The sequence below is a fragment of the Somniosus microcephalus genome, chromosome 4, assembly GCF_052327205.1.
Source record: "Somniosus microcephalus isolate GS21.2 chromosome 4, FLI_Smic_1.0, whole genome shotgun sequence".
NCBI classification, from domain to species: Eukaryota; Metazoa; Chordata; class Chondrichthyes; order Squaliformes; family Somniosidae; genus Somniosus; species Somniosus microcephalus.
Genome location: NC_140990.1, coordinates 3954304 through 3975930, shown reverse-complemented (window position 1 = coordinate 3975930; position 21627 = coordinate 3954304). Strand labels below are relative to the sequence as shown.

The window sequence follows — 21627 nt, the reverse complement described above, 5'->3', positions numbered from 1 at the left end:
TTTCCCTTGTTAGCCACGGTTGAGTCACCACCTTTGTTTTATTTTTATGCCAAACAGGGATGAACAAATTCTGTAGTTCATCCATGTGAGCTTTAAATGTTTGCCATTGCCTATCCACCGTCAACCCTTTAAGTAACGTTCCCCAATCCATCCTAGCCAACTCGTGCCTCATACCATCTTAGTTTCCTTTATTTAGATTCAGGACCCTAGTCTCTGAGTCAAATACTTCACTCTCCATCTTAATGAAAAATTCTATCATATTATGATCGCTCTGCCCCAAGGGGCCTCGCACAACAAGATTACTAATTAATCCTTACTCTGGGGCACAAGGCCGGGGGGGGGGAGCGGGGGGAGAGGGGAGAGCGGAGTTTCGCCGGGGTGCAAGGGGAGGGGGGGGCGTCTTCCTTTTCCCAGGGCGCTGGGGAGGGGGGGGGGGGCTTCCCTTTTTCCTGGGGCACAAGAGAGGGTGGTGGAAACGTACTTGGCATCTGCTCCGTCCAGGACCCTGTCAGACTGATCGCCGATCACTTCTTGCTTCAGGTAGTAGAGCATTCGAACTCTCAGCAGCACCCTGGGGAATCAGAGAGAGGAAACAGACACACACAGAGCCAAGTCAGGACAGAGTGCGAGAAACAACGCCCAATTATACAGCGTCTTGAACATCGTAAAACCTCCCAAGCTGCTTCACCGGAGCGTAAATCAAACACTTCACACCGAGCCACACGAGGCGATATTGGGGCAGGTGACCAACAGCCTCTTCCATTCCACTAGACTGGTACCGGCGACGTGGAGCGACTGGAGAAGCTGGTGTTGTTCGCCTTCGTACAGAGAAGGTTAAAAAGGAGAAATAACAGCAGAAAACGCTTGAAAAACTCAACAGGCCAGGCAACATCCGTGGAGAGAGAAATAGTCAACGTTTCGGGTCGAAACCCTTCGTCAAGGCTGAAAAGCACAGGAAATTAAACAGATTAAAAGGCCAGTTCTCATCTTCCGATTAGGCACTTTACAGCCTTCCGGACTCAATATCGAGTTCAACAATTTCAGATCATAACCTCGGCCCCTATTATATTTTTACATATATTTTTTATCCACACCTTTGTTTTGGCCCTTCCTTTTTTTCCTCTCTCCCACATGGCAGCTGTCTCTCATTCTGCCAGCGCATTTCACACCTAATCTAGAGCCGTCTTTTGTCTCTCCACTAGTCCTACCACCATCTCGTCTTCAACACCTCTTCATGTCTCTTTTGTTCTCTCATCCCCATTTCCCAGCCCCCAAACTGGCCTTTTAATCTGTTTCATTTCCTGTGTTTCTCAGTCCTGACGAAGGGTTTCGACCTGAAACATTGACTCTGTTTCTCTCTCCACGGATGTTGCCCTGGCCTGCTGAGTTTTTCCAGCATTTTCTGTTGTTATTTCGGATTTCCAGCATCCGCAGTATTTTGCCAAGGTTAAGAGGAGATTTAATAGAGGTGTTCAAAATCATGAATGGTTTTGACACGAGTAAATAAGGAGGAACTGTTTCCAGTGGCAGGAGGGTTGGTCACCAGAGGACACAGATAATTGGAAAAAGCAGAGGGTAGATGAGAAGAATTTTATTTATTTATTTATTTATTTATTTAAACGCAGTGAGTTGTGGTGATCTGGAACGCGCTGCCTGACAGGGCGGTGGAAGCAGATTTAACAGCAACTTTCAAGAGGGAATTGGAGAAATACTCGAAGGGGAAACACTTACAGGATTCTCTGGTCCAAGGTCGGTTTTATCATCATAATCAACTTTTATCGTCATTGTTAGTGCACAAGTGCAGTACAACAAAATGTCGGCTTGCGGCTCCCGAGAGTGTACATTTAGATTAAGACATTTAAACATTCAACATACATTTGGCTTGTAATACATTAACATAAACATAACCATAATAAAGTGCATTGGCAGATGTGCAGGCTTTAGAGTTTATTTGTGGAGTTCAGTAGGATGACAGCCCTGGGAAAGAAGCTGTTCCTAAATCTGGTCGTACGGGTGCGAATGCATCTGTAGCGTCTCCCAGATGGCAGGAGGGCGGACAGACTGTGGCTGGGGTGGGTAGGGTCTTTGATGATGGACCGTGACCTCCGTAAACAGCGTTTCTGGTATATGTGCTCTATGGTCGGTAGCCGGGTGCCGGTAATGCGTTGGGCAGTTTTGACTACCCGCTGCAGGGCTTTCCGGTCATAGTAGCTACAGCTGCCATACCATACTGTGATACAGTTCGTCAGGATGCTCTCTATTGTGCAGCGGTAAAAGTTAGAGAGGATCAGGGGTGACAGGTTACATCCCTTCAGCCTCCTTAGGAAATATAGGCGCTGCTGGGCCTTCTTCACCAGAGAGGAGGTATTGAGGGACCAGGAGAGATCTTCCGTGATGTGGACTCCGAGGAACTTAAAGCTGTCCACCCTTTTAAGAAGCATCTTAAAGAGAGAGAGGCGGACAGGTTTAGGGAGGGAATTCCAGAGCTTAGGGTCCGGCCAGCTGAAGGCTTACGGTTATGTTACTGGACCAGTAATCCAGAGGCCTGGACTAATGGTCCAGAGACACAAGTTCAAATCCCACCACGGCAGCTGGGGAATTTAAATTCAGTTCATTAAATAAATCCGGAGCAAAAAGCTAGTATCGGTAGTGGTAACCATGAAACTATCGGATTGTTGTAAAAACCCATCTGGTTCACTGATGTCCTTCAGGGAAGGAAATCTGCCACCCTTACCCGGTCTGGCCGATATGTAGCTCTGTGGTTGACTCTTAACTGCCCTCTGAAATGGACTAACGAGCCACTCAGTTATACAAGGCGGCTCACCACCACCTTCTCGAGGGAAATTAGGGATGGGCAATAAATGCTGGCCTTGCCAGCGACGCCCACATCCCATGAATCACAGATCACAGAAACCCCACAGTGCAGATAGAGGCCATTTCGGCCCATCGAGCCTGCACCGACACATATCCCACCCGATCCCCGTAACCCCTACACCAACACATATCCCACCCTATCCCCGTAACCCCACGTATTTAATCCCCCTAACGCTAAGGGTCAATTTATCATAGCCAATCAACCTAACCCGCACATCTTTGGACTGTGGGAGGAAACCGGAGCACCCGGAGGAAACCCACGCAAACACGGGGAGAATGTGCAAACTCCACACAGACAGTCACCCGAGGCCGGATTCAAACCCGGGTCCCTGGCGCTGTGAGGCAACGTATAATAAAAAAGGCACGGCCACCAATGGTGGAGCGAGTAAAATCAGGGGCTGTGCAAGAGGCCAGAATTGGGGGGAGCGCAGATATATCGGAAGGTTGTCGGACTGGAGGAGGTTGCACAAGGTATTGGTGAGACCGCACCTGGAATACTGCGTACAGTTTTGGTGTCCATACTTAAGAAAGGACATACTTGCTCTCGAGTCAGTACAAAGAAGGTTCACTCGGTTAATCCCGGGGATGAGGGGATGGACGTATGAGGAGAGGTTGAGTAGATTGGGACTCTACTCATTGGAGTTCAGAAGAATGAGAGGCGATCTTATTGAAACATATAAGATTGTGAAGGGGTCGGATCGGGTGGATGCGGGGAGGATGTTCCCGATGATGGGTGAAACTAGAACTAGGGGGCATAGTCTTAGAATAAGGGGCTGCTCTTTCAAAACTGAGATGAGGAGGAACTACTTCACTCAGAGGGTGGTAGGTCCATGGAATATGCTGCCCCAAAAAGCTGTAGAAGCTACATCATTACATAAATTTAAAACAGAAATAGACAGTTTCCTAGAAGTAAAGGGAATTAAGGGTTACGGGGAGCGGGCAGGAATTTGGACAGGAGTCTAGGTTCGGATCGGTCATGGCCCTGTGGGTAGCGGAGCGGGCCCAGGGGCCGAGTAGCCTGATCCTGCTCCTATTTCGTGTGTCTAATTCTGGTAGATTCAGGAGATGGTTCTGTGATAGTAGATTGGCGGTTAGGATCAGATCAGCCATGATCTTATTGAATGGCGGAGCAGGCTCGAGGGGCCGATTGGCCTACTCCTGCTCCTATTTCTTATGTTATGTTCTTATGTTAGAGAGAGGGGGAGGGGGAGGGGGCGAGGCCATGGAGGGATTTGAACACGGGAGCCAATGTAGGTCAGCAAGCACAGGGGTGACGGGTGAACGGGGCTTGGTGCCAGTTAGGATACGGGACAGCTGCCTTGAGTCTGTGCTCTGGGAGATAGTTCAGAGCGAGCATCACTCCCCATCACAACGCCCCCCCCCGCCCCAGCTACCCGCCCCCACCGCCCCGGGCCTACTTGTTACAGTGGTGCTTGAGGTGCTTCTTGTAGCTGTCGTCCTGGAGCAGGATGTCCGGGTTGCACTTGCGGATCCAGTCGGCCTTCTGCACGTCGAAGGAGCTACTCTGGTTCTTGATCTTCTTCCCCTTGCGGCCCCTTGGCACGGGAGCAGACAGCCCTACGGAACAGAGGGGACGGGTCAGTCCCTCGCCCACAGCCCAGCCCCCCGCTCCCCTCGGGTCAGTCTCTCACAGCCCAGCCCTCGCCCCCCTCGGGTCAGTCTCTCACGGCCCAGCCCCCCGCTCCCCTCGGGTCAGTCTCTCACAGCCCAGCCCCCGCTCCCCTCGGGTCAGTCTCTCATGGCCCAGCCCCCCGCTCCCCTCGGGTCAGTCTCTCACAGCCCAGCCCCCGCTCCCCTCGGGTCAGTCTCTCACAGCCCAGCCCCCCGCTCCCCTCGGGTCAGTCTCTCACAGCCCAGCCCTCGCCCCCCTCGGGTCAGTCTCTCACGGCCCAGCCCCCGCTCCCCTCGGGTCAGTCTCTCACGGCCCAGCCCCCCGCTCCCCTCGGGTCAGTCTCTCGCCCAGTAGTCAGCGTGTTCTTCGGCCCCACATCCCACAAACCCACTTCCCCCCCGCGTCCCTCAGCCCTGCCTTCTCCATATTAAATCTCCCCTTAACCTTCTCTGCTCTAAGGAGAACAATCCCAGCTTCTCCAGTCTCTCCACATAACTGAAGTCCCTCATCCCGGGTCCCGTTCATGTATCGATGGTGTTTTGCCTCAGGTCTCCACACACCGTGTCGAGAAGGTGAATTTAACTCACGTACACCCAGAGCCGGATCGCAAGACACAGCCTGGTGCATCGGTATTAGCATGGCATCTCATCACTGGCAAACACCGAGAACAGGACCTCCCGAACCCTGACCGCACAAGGGCAAACACCGGGAACAGGAACTCCCGCACCGACCGAACCCTGACCACACGAGGGCAAAGACCGGCAACAGGACCTCCCGCACCCTGACCGCACGAGGGTAAACACCGGGAACAGGACCTCCGGCACCGACTGATCCGTGACCACACGAGGGCAGACACCAGAAGCAGGACCTCCCGCACCGAGCGAACCCTGACCACACGAGGGCAAGCACCGGGAACAGCACCTCCCGCACCGAGCGAACCCTGACCACAGGTGGGCAAACACCAGGAACAGGACCACCCGCACCGACCGAACCCTGACCACACGAGGGCAAAGACCGGGAACAGGACCCCCTGCACTGACCAAACCCTGACCACACGAGGGCAAACACCAGAAACAGGACCCCCCGCACCGACCGATCCCTGACCGCACAAGGGCAAACACTGGGAACCGGACCTCCTAAACCCTGGCCACACGTGCTGCTACAACAGTGCGGTTCCACATTCTCTGGGTAAAGTGTCTCCTGAATTCCCTATTGGATTTATTAGTGACTATCTAATATTGATGGCCCCGAGTTCTGGTCTCCCCCGCAAGTAGAAACAACACCTCTACACCTACCCGATCAAACCCTTTCAATAGATAGGATTACATTGGATATACGGCACAGAAACAGGCCATTCGGCCCAACCAGTCCATGCTGACGTTTATGCTCCACTCGAGCCTCCTCCCGCCTTTCCTCATCATTACCTTAAAGGCCTCAAATGGTCACCCCTCAGCCTATTCAGTCTTTCCTGATAGTTATAACCTCCCAGTTCTGGTACCATCGTGTGAATCTTATTTGTACTTAAACCAGTGCCTCTATATCGTTTTTATAATATGAGTTGGACTGGGGTGGACAAATGTAAAAAGTCACACAACACCAGGTTATAGTCCAACAGCTTTATTTGAAATCACAAGCTTTCGGAGCGCTGCTCCTTCTTCAGGTATAATATGGAGACCAGAGCTGTGCACAGTGCTCCAAGTGTGGTCTAACCAAGGTATACGGAGACCAGAACTGTGCACAGTGCTCCAAGTGTGGTCTAACCAAGGTATATGGAGACCAGAACTGTGCACAGTGCTCCAAGTGTGGTCTAACCAAGGTATGTGGAGACCAGAACTGTGCACAGTGCTCCAAGTGTGGTCTAACCAAGGTATACGGAGACCAGAACTGTGCACAGTGCTCCACGTGTGGTCTAACCAAGGTATACGGAGACCAGAACTGTGCACAGTGCTCCAAGTGCGATCTAACCAATGTATATGGAGACCAGAACTGTGCACAGTGCTCCAAGTGTGGTCTAACCAAGGTATACGGAGACCAGAACTGTGCACAGTGCTCCAAGTGTGGTCTAACCAAGGTATATGGAGACCAGAACTGTGCACAGTGCTCCACGTGTGGTCTAACCAAGGTATGTGGAGACCAGAACTGTGCACAGTGCTCCAAGTGTGGTCTAACCAAGGTATACGGAGACCAGAACTGTGCACAGTGCTCCACGTGTGGTCTAACCAAGGTATGTGGAGACCAGAACTGTGCACAGTGCTCCAAGTGTGGTCTAACCAAGGTATATGGAGACCAGAACTGTGCACAGTGCTCCACGTGTGGTCTAACCAAGGTATGTGGAGACCAGAACTGTGCACAGTGCTCCAAGTGTGGTCTAACCAAGGTATATGGAGACCAGAACTGTGCACAGTGGTCCAAGTGTGGTCTAACCAAGGTATATGGAGACCAGAACTGTGCACAGTGCTCCAAGTGTGGTCTAACCAAGGTATATGGAGACTAGAACTGTGCACAGTGCTCCAAGTGTGGTCTAACCAAGGTATGTGGAGACCAGAACTGTGCACAGTGCTCCAAGTGTGGTCTAACCAAGGTATACGGAGACCAGAGCTGTGCACAGTGCTCCAAGTGTGGGCTAACCAAGGTATGTGGAGACCAGAACTGTGCACTGTGCTCCAAGTGTGGTCTAACCAAGGTATATGGAGACCAGAACTGTGCACAGTGCTCCAAGTGTGGTCTAACCAAGGTATATCATAGAAAGAACCATAGAAAGTTACAGTACGGGAGGAGGCCATTTCGGCCCATCGTGTCCGCGCCAACCAACAAAGAGCTATCCAGCCAATCCCACTTCCCAGCTCTTGGTCCATAGCCCTGCAGGTTACAGCATCCCAAGTGCACATCCAAGTACTTTTTAAATGTGGTTCGGGTTCCTGCCTCTACCACCCTTTCAGGCAGTGAGTTCCAGACCCCCACAACCCTCTGGGTGAAGAAATTTCCCCTCAAATCTCCTCTAAACCTTCCACCAATTACTTTAAATCTGTGCCCCCTGGTTTTTGACCCCTCTGCTAAGGGAAACGGGTCCTTTCTATCCACTTTATCTAGGCCCCTCATAATTTTATACACCTCAATAAGGTCTCTCCTCAGCCTCCTCTGTTCCAAGGGAAACAGGCCCAGCCTATCCAGTCTTTCCTCATAGCTAAGATTCTCTACTCCCGGTAACATCCTTGTAAATCTCCTCTGTACCCTCTCTAGTGCAATCACATCTTTCCTGTAATGTGGTGACCAGAACTGCACGCAGTACTCCAAGTGTGGTCTAACCCAGGTATATGGAGACCAGAACTGTGCACAGTGCTCCAAGTGTGGTCTAACCCAGGTATATGGCGATCAGAACTGTGCACAGTGCTCCAAGTGTGGTCTAACCCAGGTATATGGAGACCAGAACTGCGCACAGTGCTCCAAGTGTGGTCTAACCCAGGTATATGGCGATCAGAACTGCGCACAGTGCTCCAAGTGTGGTCTAACCCAGGTATATGGCGATCAGAACTGCGCACAGTGCTCCAAGTGTGGTCTAACCCAGGTATATGGCGATCAGAACTGTGCACAGTGCTCCAAATGTGGTCTAACCCAGGTATATGGCGATCAGAACTGCGCACAGTGCTCCAAGTGTGGCCTAACCCAGGTATACGGCGACCAGAACTGTGCACAGTGCTCCAAGTGTGGTCTAACCCAGGTATACGGCGATCAGAACTGTGCACAGTGCTCCAAGTGTGGTCTAACCCAGGTATATGGCGATCAGAACTGCACACGGAGCTCCAAGTGTGGGCTAACCAAGGTTCTATACAAGTTTAACATAACTGATCTGCTTTTCAGTTCTACTCATCTAAAATTAACCCATGGGGAGCGGAGTGATCGGACAGTGAGCCTGATCTCTCACCTCTCCTCTCCTTCCCCATCTCTCTCCTCTTCACCCCCCCCTCCTCTCAGACAATCCCAGTGCAGGTCCCCACTCCTCGTCCCCACCCCTCCCTTCATACCCGAATGGTTCTGCAGTTCCTTGGTCTGCCCGTTCACGGTGGGGGTGATCAGGTCCCAGATGAAGCCCTTGATCTTCTCGTCGCCCCTGTAGTGCAGCAGGCAGTAGACGAGGATGGTGCGGCAGATCACCTCCACGTCGCGCTCCGCCATCCTGCGCTTGAAGCGCCCGTGGGCCAGGATGTCCTTCCACCGGCCCCAGCTGCACGAGGGAAGAGGGGGGGAAAAAAAAAAATCAGCGTTAAAACTCTGCCACACCAGACCCCCACCCTTCGAGAAGGAGCCCTTTGCCAGGTCTGGGCTCCGCTCACTCCTGAAATGAAGGGAAGAGCTCCCATTTCTACAGCGCCTCTCACCACCTCAGGCCGTCCAATAGCGCTTCACAGACATGAAGTACTTTTGAAGTGTCGTCCCGGTTAGCAATTTGCGCACAGCAAGCTCCCACAAACAGCAATGTAATAATGACCAGATTATCTTTTTTTTTTTTTAAAAAGTGATGTTGGTTGAGGGATTAATATTGGTCCCAGAACACCGGAAGGAATTCCCCATCTCTTCCACGAATAGTGTCCCGTAGGATCGATTACATCCAATAGGGCAGACGGGGCCTTGGTTCAACGTCTCGTCCAAAAGACCACACCTCAAAGTGCAGCGCTCGCTCAGTAGTGCCCCTCCGACAGTGCTGCGCTCGCTCAGTAGTGCCCCTCCGACAGTGCTGCGCTCCCTCAGTACTGCCCCTCCGACAGTGCGGTGCTCCCTCAGTACTGCCCCTCCGACAGTGCAGCGCTCCCTCAGTACTGCCCCTCCGACAGTGCAGCGCTCCCTCAGTACTGCCCCTCCGACAGTGCGGCGCTCCCTCAGTACTGCCCCTCCGACAGTGTGGAGCTCGCTCAGTACTGCCCCTCCGACAGTGCAGGGCTCCCTCAGTACTGCCCCTCCAGTGCAGCGCTCCCTCAGTACTGCCCCTCCGACAGTGCAGCGCTCCCTCAGTACTGCCCCTCCGACAGTGCGGCGCTCCCTCAGTACTGCCCCTCCGACAGTGCAGCGCTCCCTCAGTACTGCCCCTCCGACAGTGCAGGGCTCCCTCAGTACCGCCCCTCCGACAGTGCGGCACTCCCTCAGTACTGCCCCTCCGACAGTGCAGGGCTCCCTCAGTACTGCCCCTCCAGTGCAGCGCTCCCTCAGTACTGCCCCACCGACAGTGCAGCGCTCCCTCAGTACTGCCTCTCCGACAGTGCGGCGCTCCCTCAGTACTGCCCCCAGCAACACACACGCTCCCTCGCTAAAAAACACACACGCTCGCACACAGGCATTCGCCGAGCTCCAGTCGCGCTCGCTCTCTCGCGCTTTCTGAATACGACTCCACATTCCCACCCGTAGACCAGAAGGTTCTTCTCCACCCTGAAACACTCGGTGCGCCCGTAGCCGTGACGCCGGTCGTGGGACCTCCGGGACTTGGGCCGCTCGTCGTTCTCGCTGTCCATCTCCGAGAATTCCACGTCATCGTCCTTGGTCGTGTTGAACGGCCGGGTTTGCTTGCGGACCCGCGGGGTGTCGATCACCAGGTTATTCTGCCGGGAAACAAGAGGTGCACAGATCAGAGAAGGTCCAACAGCGGGCGAGGACACGGCGTAGGGAGTGGGTACCCGGGGTAGCAGGCTCCGTACCCCCTCAACATAGAAACATAGAAGATAGGAGCAGGAGTAGGCCATTCGGCCTCTCGAGCCTGCTCCGCCATTTAACGAGATCATGGCCTATCATCCAAATTCAGTACCCTGTCCCGGCCTTCTCCCCATATCCCTTGATCCCTTTAGCCTTAAGAAATATATCTAACTCCTTCTTGAATATATTTAATAAGTTGGCCTCAACTGCCTTCTGTGGTAGAGAATTCCACTGGTTCACCACTCCCTGGGTGAAGAAATTCCTCCTCATCTCTGTCCTAAATGGCTTACCCCTTATCCTTAGACTGTGACCCCTGGTTCTGGACTCCCCGGCCATCGGGAACATCCTTCCTGCATCTAGTCTGTCTAGTCCTGATAGAATTTTATAAGTTTCGATGAGATCCCCTCTCAATCTTCTAAACTCCAGTGAGTATAAGCCCAATCGACCCAATCTCTCCTCATACGTCATTCCTGCCATCCCAGGTATCAGTCTGGTGAATCTTCGCTGAACTCCCTCCATGGCAAGAACATCCTTCCTCAGATAAGGCGAGCAAAACTGCACACAATACTCAACTACTGTGCACAGTTCTGGTCTCCTTATCTAAGGAAGGATATACTTGCCTTGGAGGCGGTGCAACGAAGGTTCACTAGATTGATTCCTGGGAGGAGAGGGATGTCCTATGATGAGAGATTGTGTAGAATGGGCCGATACTGTCTGGAGTTTAGAAGAATGAGAGGTGATCTTATTGAAACATACAAGATTCTGAAGGGGATTGACAGGGTAGATGCTGAGAGATTGTTTCCCCTGGCTGGAGTGTCTAGAACTAGGGGGCAGAGTCTCAAGATAAGGGGTCGGCCATTTAGGACTGAGATGAGGAGGAATTTCTTCACTCAGAGGGTTGTGAATCTTTGGAACTCTCTGCCCCAGAGGGCTGTGAATGCTGAGTCTTTGAGTATATTCAAGGCTGAGATCGATAGATTGTTGGACTCTCGGGGAATCGAGGGATATGGAGATCGGGCGGGAAAGTGGAGTTGAGGTTGATGATCAGCCATGATCTTATTGAATGGCGGAGCAGGCTCGAGGGGCCATGTGGCCGACTCCTGCTCCTAATTCTTATGTTCCTGGGGAAATCGGAGAGGATCAGACAGCAGGAGAGGACACGGGGGAAGGGAGCGGGCACCAGTGACGCATACTCCGTAACTCCCTCACCCACGGGTGGGGCAGGGAGCACGTACTGGGGACAGCACACTCCGTAACCCCCTCACCCACGGGTGGGGCAGGGAGCACGTACTGGGGACAGCACACTCCGTAACCCCCTCACCCACGGGTGGGGCAGGGAGCACGTACTGGGGACAGCACACTCCGTAACCCCCCTCACCCACGGGTGGGGCAGGGAGCACGTACTGGGGACAGCACACTCCGTAACCCCCTCACCCACGGGTGGGGCAGGGAGCACGTACTGGGGACAGCACACTCCGAAACACCTCACCCACATGTGCCACAGGGACAGCGCAGTTGTACCCCCTCATCCACCGGTGGGGCAGTTCACTAGACAAGGAGGGTGGGGGGGGGGGGGATCAGAAAGCCAAGAATAACCCAGAAAGCGACACTCACTCTCCGATTCACCATGTCCAGGTCGATATCGGCTTTCTTCGCCCACTTCTGCCAGAAGTTGGGATCATCCAGTGAAATATCCGTCCTGTTCCCTGTTGCCACAAAACTAGCCTGGAACGGAGTGGGGTCGAAAGTTAGAATCGGGCGAGCATCCCATCAACAGTACACCAGCAATGACAACCGGAGAGAGATTACGCAACAGTACACACAGCATAATAGGGTCTACAGACTGCAGTGTAACACCATCAGTACACAGTGTAATAGGGTCTACAGACTGCAGTGTAACACCATCAGTACACAGTGTAATAGGGTCTACAGACTGCAGTGTAAACACCATCAGTACACAGCATAATAGGGTCTACAGACTGCAGTGTAAACACCATCAGTACACAGTGTAATAGGGTCTACAGACTGCAGTGTAAACACCATCAGTACACAGTGTAATAGGGTCTACAGACTGCAGTGTAAACACCATCAGTACACAGTGTAATAGGGTCTACAGACTGCAGTGTAAACACCATCAGTACACAGTGTAATAGGGTCTACAGACTGCAGTGTAAACACCATCAGTACACAGTGTAATAGGGTCTACAGTGTAACACCATCAGTACACACCGTAATAGGGTCTACAGACTGCAGTGTAAACACCATCAGTACACAGTGTAATAGGGTCTACAGTGTAACACCGTAATAGGGTCTACAGACTGCAGTGTAAACACCATCAGTACACAGTGTAATAGGGTCTACAGACTGCAGTGTAAACACCATCAGTACACAGTGTAATAGGGTCCACAGACTGCAGTGTAAACACCATCAGTACACAGTGTAATAGGGTCTATAGACTGCAGTGTAAACACCATCAGTACACAGTGTAATAGGGTCCACAGACTGCAGTGTAAACACCATCAGTACACAGTGTAATAGGGTCTACAGACTGCAGTGTAAACACCATCAGTACACAGTGTAATAGGGTCTACAGACTGCAGTGTAAACACCATCAGTACACAGTGTAATAGGGTCTACAGACTGCAGTGTAAACACCATCAGTACACAGTGTAATAGGGTCTACAGACTGCAGTGTAACACCATCAGTACACAGTGTAATAGGGTCTACAGACTGCAGTGTAAACACCATCAGTACACAGTGTAATAGGGTCTACAGACTGCAGTGTAAACACCATCAGTACACAGTGTAATAGGGTCTACAGACTGCAGTGTAAACACCATCAGTACACAGTGTAATAGGGTCTACAGACTGCAGTGTAAACACCATCAGTACACAGTGTAATAGGGTCTACAGACTGCAGTGTAAACACCATCAGTACAGTGTAATAGGGTCTACAGACTGCAGTGTAACACCATCAGTACACAGTGTAATAGGGTCTACAGACTGCAGTGTAAACACCATCAGTACACAGTGTAATAGGGTCTACAGACTGCAGTGTAACACCATCAGTACACAGTGTAATAGGGTCTACAGACTGCAGTGTAAACACCATCAGTACACAGTGTAATAGGGTCTACAGACTGCAGTGTAATAGGGTCTATAGACTGCAGTGTAAACACCATCAGTACACAGTGTAATAGGGTCTATAGACTGTAGTGTAAACACCATCAGTACACAGTGTAATAGGGTCTATAGACTGTAGTGTAAACACCATCAGTACACAGTGTAATAGGGTCTATAGACTGCAGTGTAACACCATCAGTACACAGTGTAATAGGGTCTACAGACTGCAGTGTAACACCATCAGTACACAGTGTAATAGGGTCTATAGACTGCAGTGTAAACACCATCAGTACACAGTGTAATAGGGTCTATAGACTGTAGTGTAAACACCATCAGTACACAGTGTAATAGGGTCTACAGACTGCAGTGTAAACACCATCAGTACACAGTGTAATAGGGTCTACAGACTGCAGTGTAAACACCATCAGTACAGTGTAATAGGGTCTACAGACTGTAGTGTAAACACCATCAGTACACAGTGTAATCGGGTCTATAGACTGCAGTGTAAACACCATCAGTACACAGTGTAATAGGGTCTACAGACTGCAGTGTAAACACCATCAGTACACAGTGTAATAGGGTCTACAGACTGCAGTGTAAACACCATCAGTACACAGTGTAATAGGGTCTATAGACTGCAGTGTAACACCATCAGTACACAGTGTAATAGGGTCTATAGACTGCAGTGTAACACCATCAGTACAGTGTAATAGGGTCTACAGACTGCAGTGTAACACCATCAGTACACAGTGTAATAGGGTCCACAGACTGCAGTGTAAACACCATCAGTACACAGTGTAATAGGGTCTACAGACTGCAGTGTAAACACCATCAGTACACAGTGTAATAGGGTCTACAGACTGCAGTGTAACACCATCAGTACACAGTGTAATAGGGTCTATAGACTGCAGTGTAACACCATCAGTACACAGTGTAATAGGGTCTACAGACTGCAGTGTAACACCATCAGTACACAGTGTAATAGGGTCCACAGACTGCAGTGTAAACACCATCAGTACACAGTGTAATAGGGTCTACAGACTGCAGTGTAAACACCATCAGTACACGGTGTAATAGGGTCTACAGACTGCAGTGTAAACACCATCAGTACACAGTGTAATAGGGTCTATAGACTGCAGTGTAAACACCATCAGTACACAGTGTAATAGGGTCTATAGACTGTAGTGTAAACACCATCAGTACACAGTGTAATAGGGTCTACAGACTGCAGTGTAAACACCATCAGTACAGTGTAATAGGGTCTACAGACTGTAGTGTAAACACCATCAGTACACAGTGTAATCGGGTCTATAGACTGCAGTGTAAACACCATCAGTACACAGTGTAATAGGGTCTACAGACTGCAGTGTAAACACCATCAGTACAGTGTAATAGGGTCTACAGACTGTAGTGTAAACACCATCAGTACACAGTGTAATAGGGTCTATAGACTGCAGTGTAAACACCATCAGTACACAGTGTAATAGGGTCTACAGACTGCAGTGTAAACACCATCAGTACACAGTGTAATAGGGACTACAGACTGCAGTGTAAACCCCATCAGTACACAGTGCAATAGGGTCTACAGACTGCAGTGTAAACACCATCAGTACACAGACTGTAAACCCCCCTCCGTACACAGACTGTAAACCCCCCTCCGTACACAGACTGTAAACCCCCCTCCGTACACAGACTGTAAACGCCCCTCCGTACAGAGTGCAGCGTAAACGCCCCTCCGTATACAGACTGTAAACGCCCCGTACCTTGGCGAAAGTCGAGCCCTTGCCCTCAGTCTCGATGGTGATGGTGGTGGTTCTCCGAGAGAGGATCTGATCGATGTCCTCCTCGCAGAACTTGGAGCCCTCGTCCTCCTCGTCCATGATGGCCCCGTATGCTCCCTTACGCAGCAAGTCCTCGATCTCCTTCTTGGAGAACTGCTGGATCTGTAGGGACAGGAGCAGTAAAGAGAGATGTTGAGGAAATTCCCGAGCGCTACCAAACGTGCAGAGCCGTGGGAGCAACCCACGTTCTGTGCCCCCCACCCCCTCCCCACGACCCTTGCACCCGCCAGCGTGAACAGAACAACTTGTATTTATATAGCGCCTTTAACGTAGTCCCACGGTGCTTCACAGGAGCGTCATCAAACGATGTTCAACACCGAGCCAGACAAGGAGATATTCGGACAGGTGACCAAAAGCTTGGTCAAAGAGGTAGGTTTTAAGGAGCATAGAGACATAGAAGATAGGAGCAGGAGTAGGCCATTCGGCCCCTCGAGCCTGCTCTGCCATTCAATGAGATCATGGCTGATCATCCAAATTCAGTACCCTGTGTGGTAAACCACTTTTATCGTTCGCTATCGTTACACTATAGTTATCACTGTTATATCGTTACTCTATGGTTATCACTGTTCACACTGTTGTATCACTATACGAGGTCGCCTCTTGTCACGCTGCTATACCTGGGCTGACCACTGCTGACTCCGCCCATGACTCCACCTACCTGCCCAGGTATAAAGGTAGTCGACTGGCTGGCATTCCTCCATGTTGTATCCGATCACCCACGAGGGTGGGCTCTGTTATTTAGCCAATAAAAACCGATAGTTACTTTCTTAACTCGTCGCTTTTCATTGGATGAATTGATAGGTATATCAATTTTATTGGCTACATTTTAAAATGTCGACACCTGAGCAGTCAAACGACCAGCCAAGCGACCAGCCAGACGCCCAGCTACAACAGCCACAGCAGCCGGCCTGGCTGCGAGCCCTCAGACCACCGTACCTGGATCTAAACCCACAGGCAGCAAACTCAGCCCTCGACTTCGAACACTGGCTGAGCTGCTTCGAAGCCTACCTGGGAGAATCCGGCGTGCCTCAGAAATCCAAGCTAAGAGTTCTGAACGCCCAAGTGAGCCCTAAAGTATTCGCACTCATCCGGGACCTTAAAACATACGAGGACGCCATCAACCGGCTGAAAAGACAGTACCAAACCCCGGTAAATTCCATGTATGCCAGACACCTCCCAAGATCCCGCCCGCAACAGCCAGGAGAGCCCGTGGAGGAAATTTTACGGGTGCTACAAGCACTCGGCAGAGACTGTAACTTTAAAGCGGTAACGGCGGCAGAAAATACTGAAGACAATGTCCGCGATGCCTTCGTGAAAGGCCTGCGGTCCGACTACTCACGGCAAAGACTACTGGAAGCAAGGGACCTCGACCTGGACAAAGCTGCAGCCCTCGCTCTCTCTCTAGAGGTGGCCCATCGGGACCTCGAGGCATACTCAAGGTACTGTAACTCGCGACCCTGGGACTTGGGACCGACCCCGACCGTGATACCCCCCGCAGCAACCCCCCTGGGACCTACCTCAGCGTCGGCGTCCCGGACCCGATCGAGACCGCCACCCCCCGGTACCGGCTCCGACATCGGACCCCCGCGATCGGGCCGCCGGCTGCTTCTTCTGCGGCCAGGCGAAACACCCGAGGTCGCGCTGCCCAGCCAGGAACTCTACCTGCATGAAGAAAGGCCACTTCGCTAAGGCCTGCAGAGGTGGATCATCAGAGGCCAGCAGTGCCTCATGCGAGCTGTGGGGGCGGCCATCTTCCTTCAAGGCAACAGAGGCCAGCATCCCCACATGTGAGTCATGGGGGCGGCCATCTTTGATACAGGCAACCGACACCAGCAGTGCCTCATGTGAGTTAGGGGGGCAGCCATCTTCTCCGCCATTTTGTCCAACCTCGTGGGAGACGCCATTTTACCCACCACGCCCGACCGCCACCGTGCCTCTAGACCCGACTACCGCCTCAACCGCAGACTACAACAACTCGCTCAGCTATACACTAGCCTCCGTCACACTGGACCAGGCCCGCCCGCATCACCTGTCCAAGTCGATGATGGACATCAAAGTAAACGGCCACGCCACGACCTGCCTGTTCGACAGCGGAAGCACGGAGAGTTTCATCCACCCAGACACGGTGAGCCACTACTCCCTCCCTGTCCTGCCAACGCGCAACCGGATCTCGATGGCATCGAGGTCACACGCCACAGACATCAGCGGCTACTGTGTTGTGACCCTGTCGGTTAAGGGTACGGAGTATAAAAATTTTAAACTCCTCGTCCTGCCCCAGCTATGCGCTGCCGTCCTACTAGGCCTAGACTTCCAATCCCACCTCCAAAGCGTCACGCTAGCATACGGCGGACCCCTCCCCCCACTCACAGTCGACAACCAACAGATTTTAAACCGCCCACCGCGTAACACCTGCGGCCTATCCACCCTCAAGGTCCCGCCACCTTCCCTGTTCGCTAACCTCACCCCCGACTGCAAACCCGTCGCTACCAAGAGCAGGCGGTACAGCGCCGGGGACAGAGCTTTCATTAGCTCTGAGGTGCAGCGTCTCCTGAAGGAGGGCATCATCGAGGGGAGCACCAGCCCCTGGCGTGCCCAGGTCGTGGTCGTTAAGACCGGCAATAAAAACCGCCTGGTCATCGACTACAGCCAGACCATAAACAGGTACACCCAGCTGGACGCATACCCCCTTCCCCGCATATCTGATATGGTCAATCAGATTGCGCAGTACCGGGTATTCTCCACCATCGACCTTAAGTCGGCCTATCACCAACTCCCTATCCGCCCTGAGGACCGCCAGTATACAGCCTTCGAGGCGAACGGCCGCCTCTACCACTTCCTTAGGGTTCCCTTCGGCGTCACCAACGGGGTTTCGGTCTTCCAAAGGGAGATGGACCGGATGGTTGACCAGAACGGGCTGCATGCCACGTTCCCCTACCTAGATAACGTCACCATCTGCGGCCGCGACCGGCAGGACCACGATGTTAATCTGGAGAGATTCCTCCGTACGGCCCAACGGCTGAACCTCACCTACAATAAAGGATAAATGTGTGTTTAACACCTCGCGCCTTGCCATCCTCGGCTGTGTAGTAGAGAACGGAGTCATCGGCCCCGACCCCGAAAGAATGCGCCCCCTCATGGAGCTACCCCTCCCCCACTGTCCAAAGGCACTGAAGAGAACCCTGGGGCTCTTCGCTTACTATGCCCAATGGGTGCCCAATTATGCGGACAAAGCCAGACCCCTCATGAAGTCCACATCCTTCCCCCTTACGGAGGAAGCGTGCGCAGCCTTCTCCCTCATTAAGGGAGACATTGCCAAGGCCACTATGCACGCAGTGGATGAGTCCATCCCCTTCCAAGTCGAGAGCGATGCATCCGACTTCGCCCTAGCTGCCACCCTTAACCAGGAGGGGAGACCGGTGGCCTTCTTCTCAAGGACCCTACAGGGCCCTGAGATCCGACACTCGTCGGTCGAGAAGGAGGCCCAGGCGATTGTGGAGGCGGTACGACGCTGGAGGCACTACCTGGCAGGCAAACGATTTACCCTCCTTACCGACCAACGTTCGGTCGCTTTTATGTTTAATAACAAGCTGAGGGGCAAAATCAAGAATGACAAGATCTTGAGGTGGAGAATCGAGCTCTCCACCTACTATTATGATATCTTGTACCGGCCAGGTAAGCTGAACGAACCCCCCGATGCTCTGTCACGAATTACATGCGCCAGCGCGCAAAGTGATAGACTTCAGACCCTCCACAACGACCTCTGCCACCCCGGGGTCACCAGACTTTACCACTTCATTAAGGCCCGCAACCTGCCCTACTCCATCGAGGAGGTCAGGAACTGCCAGACCTGTGCTGAGTGCAAACCGCACTTCTTTAGGCCGGACAGAGCAAGCCTGATCAAGGCCACCCGCCCCTTCGAGCGCCTGAGCATCGACTTTAAGGGGCCCTTCCCGTCCTCTGACCGTAATGTGTACTTCCTCAACATTGTTGATGAGTACTCCCATTTCCCCTTTGCCTTCCCCTGCCCAGACATGACCAGTACCACGGTCATTAAATGCCTGAACGACCTCTGCGCCTTGTTCGGGTTCCCAAACTATATACATAAGTGACCGGGGCTCCTCCTTCATGAGCGAGGAACTCCGTCAGTTCCTACTAGCGAGAGGTATTGCTGAAAGCAGGACCACCAGCTACAACCCCCGAGGGAACGGCCAGGTAGAAAGGGAGAACGCGACGGTATGGAAGGCCGTCCTCTTAGCCTTAAAGTCTAAGGGCCTCCCAACCTCCCGCTGGCAGGAAGTCCTCCCGGCAGCGCTGCATTCCACCCGGTCACGACTTTGCACTGCCATCAACGCCACCCCCCATGAACGAATGTTTGCTTTCCCCAGGAAGTCGACTACGGGAACCACGCTACCAACCTGGCTGACCTCTCCGGGGCCCGTCTTGCTGCGAAAGCACGTGAGGGCCCATAAAACGGACCCCCTGGTCGAGAGGGTGGACCTCCTGCACGCCAACCCCCAGTACGCCTATGTGGCATACCCAGACGGGCGGGAGGACACAGTCTCCTTACGAGACCTCGCACCCTCGGGCACTCCGGAGACACCACCTTCACCCCCCCCCCCCCCCACCACCCCCCCAATTCCAGCCCAGGTAGACGGCATGCCGGAACCCCACGAGCCTTCGCCGGCCACGCAGACACCAGCATTAACACCGGATAATGCAACACCGCCGCTGCGACGATCAGAAAGGCTTACGAGGCCTCCGGACAGACTGACATACCAGAACTGGTAGTACACTTCACCCCGCCGGACTCAAATCTAAACAAGGGGTGAATGTGGTAAACCACTTTTATCGTTCACTATCGTTACACTATAGTTATCACTGTTATATCGTTACACTATGGTTATCACTGTTCACACTGTTGTATCACTATACGAGGTCGCCTCTTGTCACGCTGCTATACCTGGGCTGACCACTGCTGACTCCGCCCATGACTCCACCTACCTGCCCAGGTATAAAGGTAGTCGACTGGCTGGCATTCCTCCTTGTTGGATCCGATCACCCACGAGGGTGGGCTCTGTTATTTAGCCAATAAAAACCTATAGTTACTTTCTTAACTCGTCGCTTTTCATTGGATGAATTGATAGGTATATCACCCTGTCCTTGCTTTCTCCCCATACCCCTTGATCCCTTTAGCCTTAAGAAATATATCCAACTCCTTCTTGAATATATTCAATGAATTGGCCTCCACTGCCCTCTGTGGTAGAGAATTCCACAGGTTCACCACTCTCTGGGTGAAGAAATTCCTCCTCATCTCTGTCCTAAATGGCTTACCCCTTATCCTTAGACTGTGACCCCTGGTTCTGGACTCCCCCGCCATCGGGAACATCCTTCCTGCATCTAATCCGTCTAGTCCTGTTAGAATTTTATAAGTTTCAATGAGATCCCCTCTCATTCTTCTAAACTCCAGCCCAATCGACCCAATCTCTCTTCATACGTCATTCCTGCCATCCCAGGTATCAGCCTGGTGAATCTTCGCTGCACTCCCTCCATGGCAAGAACATCCTTCCTCAGATAAGGCGACCAAAACTGCACACAATACTCAAGGTGTGGTCTCACCAAGGCCCTGTACAACTGCAGCAAGACATCCTTGTTCCTGTACTCGAACCCTCTCGCTATGAAGGCCAACATACCATTTGCCTTCTTAACCGCCTGCTGCACCTGCATGCTTACCTTCAGCGACTGGTGCACAAGGACACCCAGGTCTCGTTGCACTTCCCCTTCTCCCAATCTATTGCCGTCTTAAAAAGGACAAGAGAGTGGCGGAGAGGTTTCGCGAGGGAATTCCAGAGCTTACGGCCCAGACAACTGAAGGCACAGCCGCCAATAACGGAGCAATTATAATCAGGATGTGCAAGAGGCCAGAATTGGAGGAGCGCAGAGATCTCGGAGGGTTGTAGTGCTGGAGGAGATTACAGAGATAGGAGGGGGGCGAGGGCCACGGAGGGATTTGAAAACAAGGCTGAGAACTTTAAATTTGAGGCGTTGCCGGACTGGGGAGCCAATGTAGGTCAGCGAGCACAAGGGGTGATGGGTGGACGGGACTTGGTGCGAGTTTGGACACGGGACAGCAGAGTTTCCGATGAGTGGATGGTTACGGAGGGTGGAAGGTGTGAGGCCGGCCCAGAGAGCGCTGGAATAGTCGAGTCTGAAGGGGACAAAGGCATGGATGAGAGTTTCAGCAGCAGATGAGCTGTGGCAGGGACGATGTTCCAGGGGGCTGGGGTCGATCTTCCAAAATCCCCAGGGACCGCCAGCCAATCAGAATCCACCCCACCCCCAAGGACCATCAGCCAATCAGAATCCACCCCATCCCAACCCCCCGGGACCGTCAGCCAATCAGAATCCACCCCATCCCAACCCCCAGGGACCGTCAGCCAATCAGAATCCACCCCATCCCAATCCCAGGGGCTGTCAGC

The 21627-nt window shown here is 52.5% G+C and overlaps 1 protein-coding gene and 1 non-coding gene across 2 annotated transcripts in view; both read right to left on the bottom strand.

The window, feature by feature from the left end:
• LOC147118188 (ATP-dependent chromatin remodeler CHD8-like) overlaps positions 1-21627 on the bottom strand; it is a 131902-nt gene that overhangs the window by 58562 nt on the left and 51713 nt on the right. Inside the window, 6 exon segments of the mRNA XM_085984289.1 lie at positions 482-571; positions 4293-4452; positions 8530-8729; positions 9899-10095; positions 11801-11911; positions 15074-15253. Coding sequence (XP_085840415.1) covers positions 482-571; positions 4293-4452; positions 8530-8729; positions 9899-10095; positions 11801-11911; positions 15074-15253 — 938 coding nt within the window.
• Positions 5047-5164, bottom strand: LOC147118189 (small nucleolar RNA U6-53/MBII-28). Its single transcript, XR_015078257.1, has one exon. It is a non-coding gene; the product is annotated as a small nucleolar RNA U6-53/MBII-28 (small nucleolar RNA).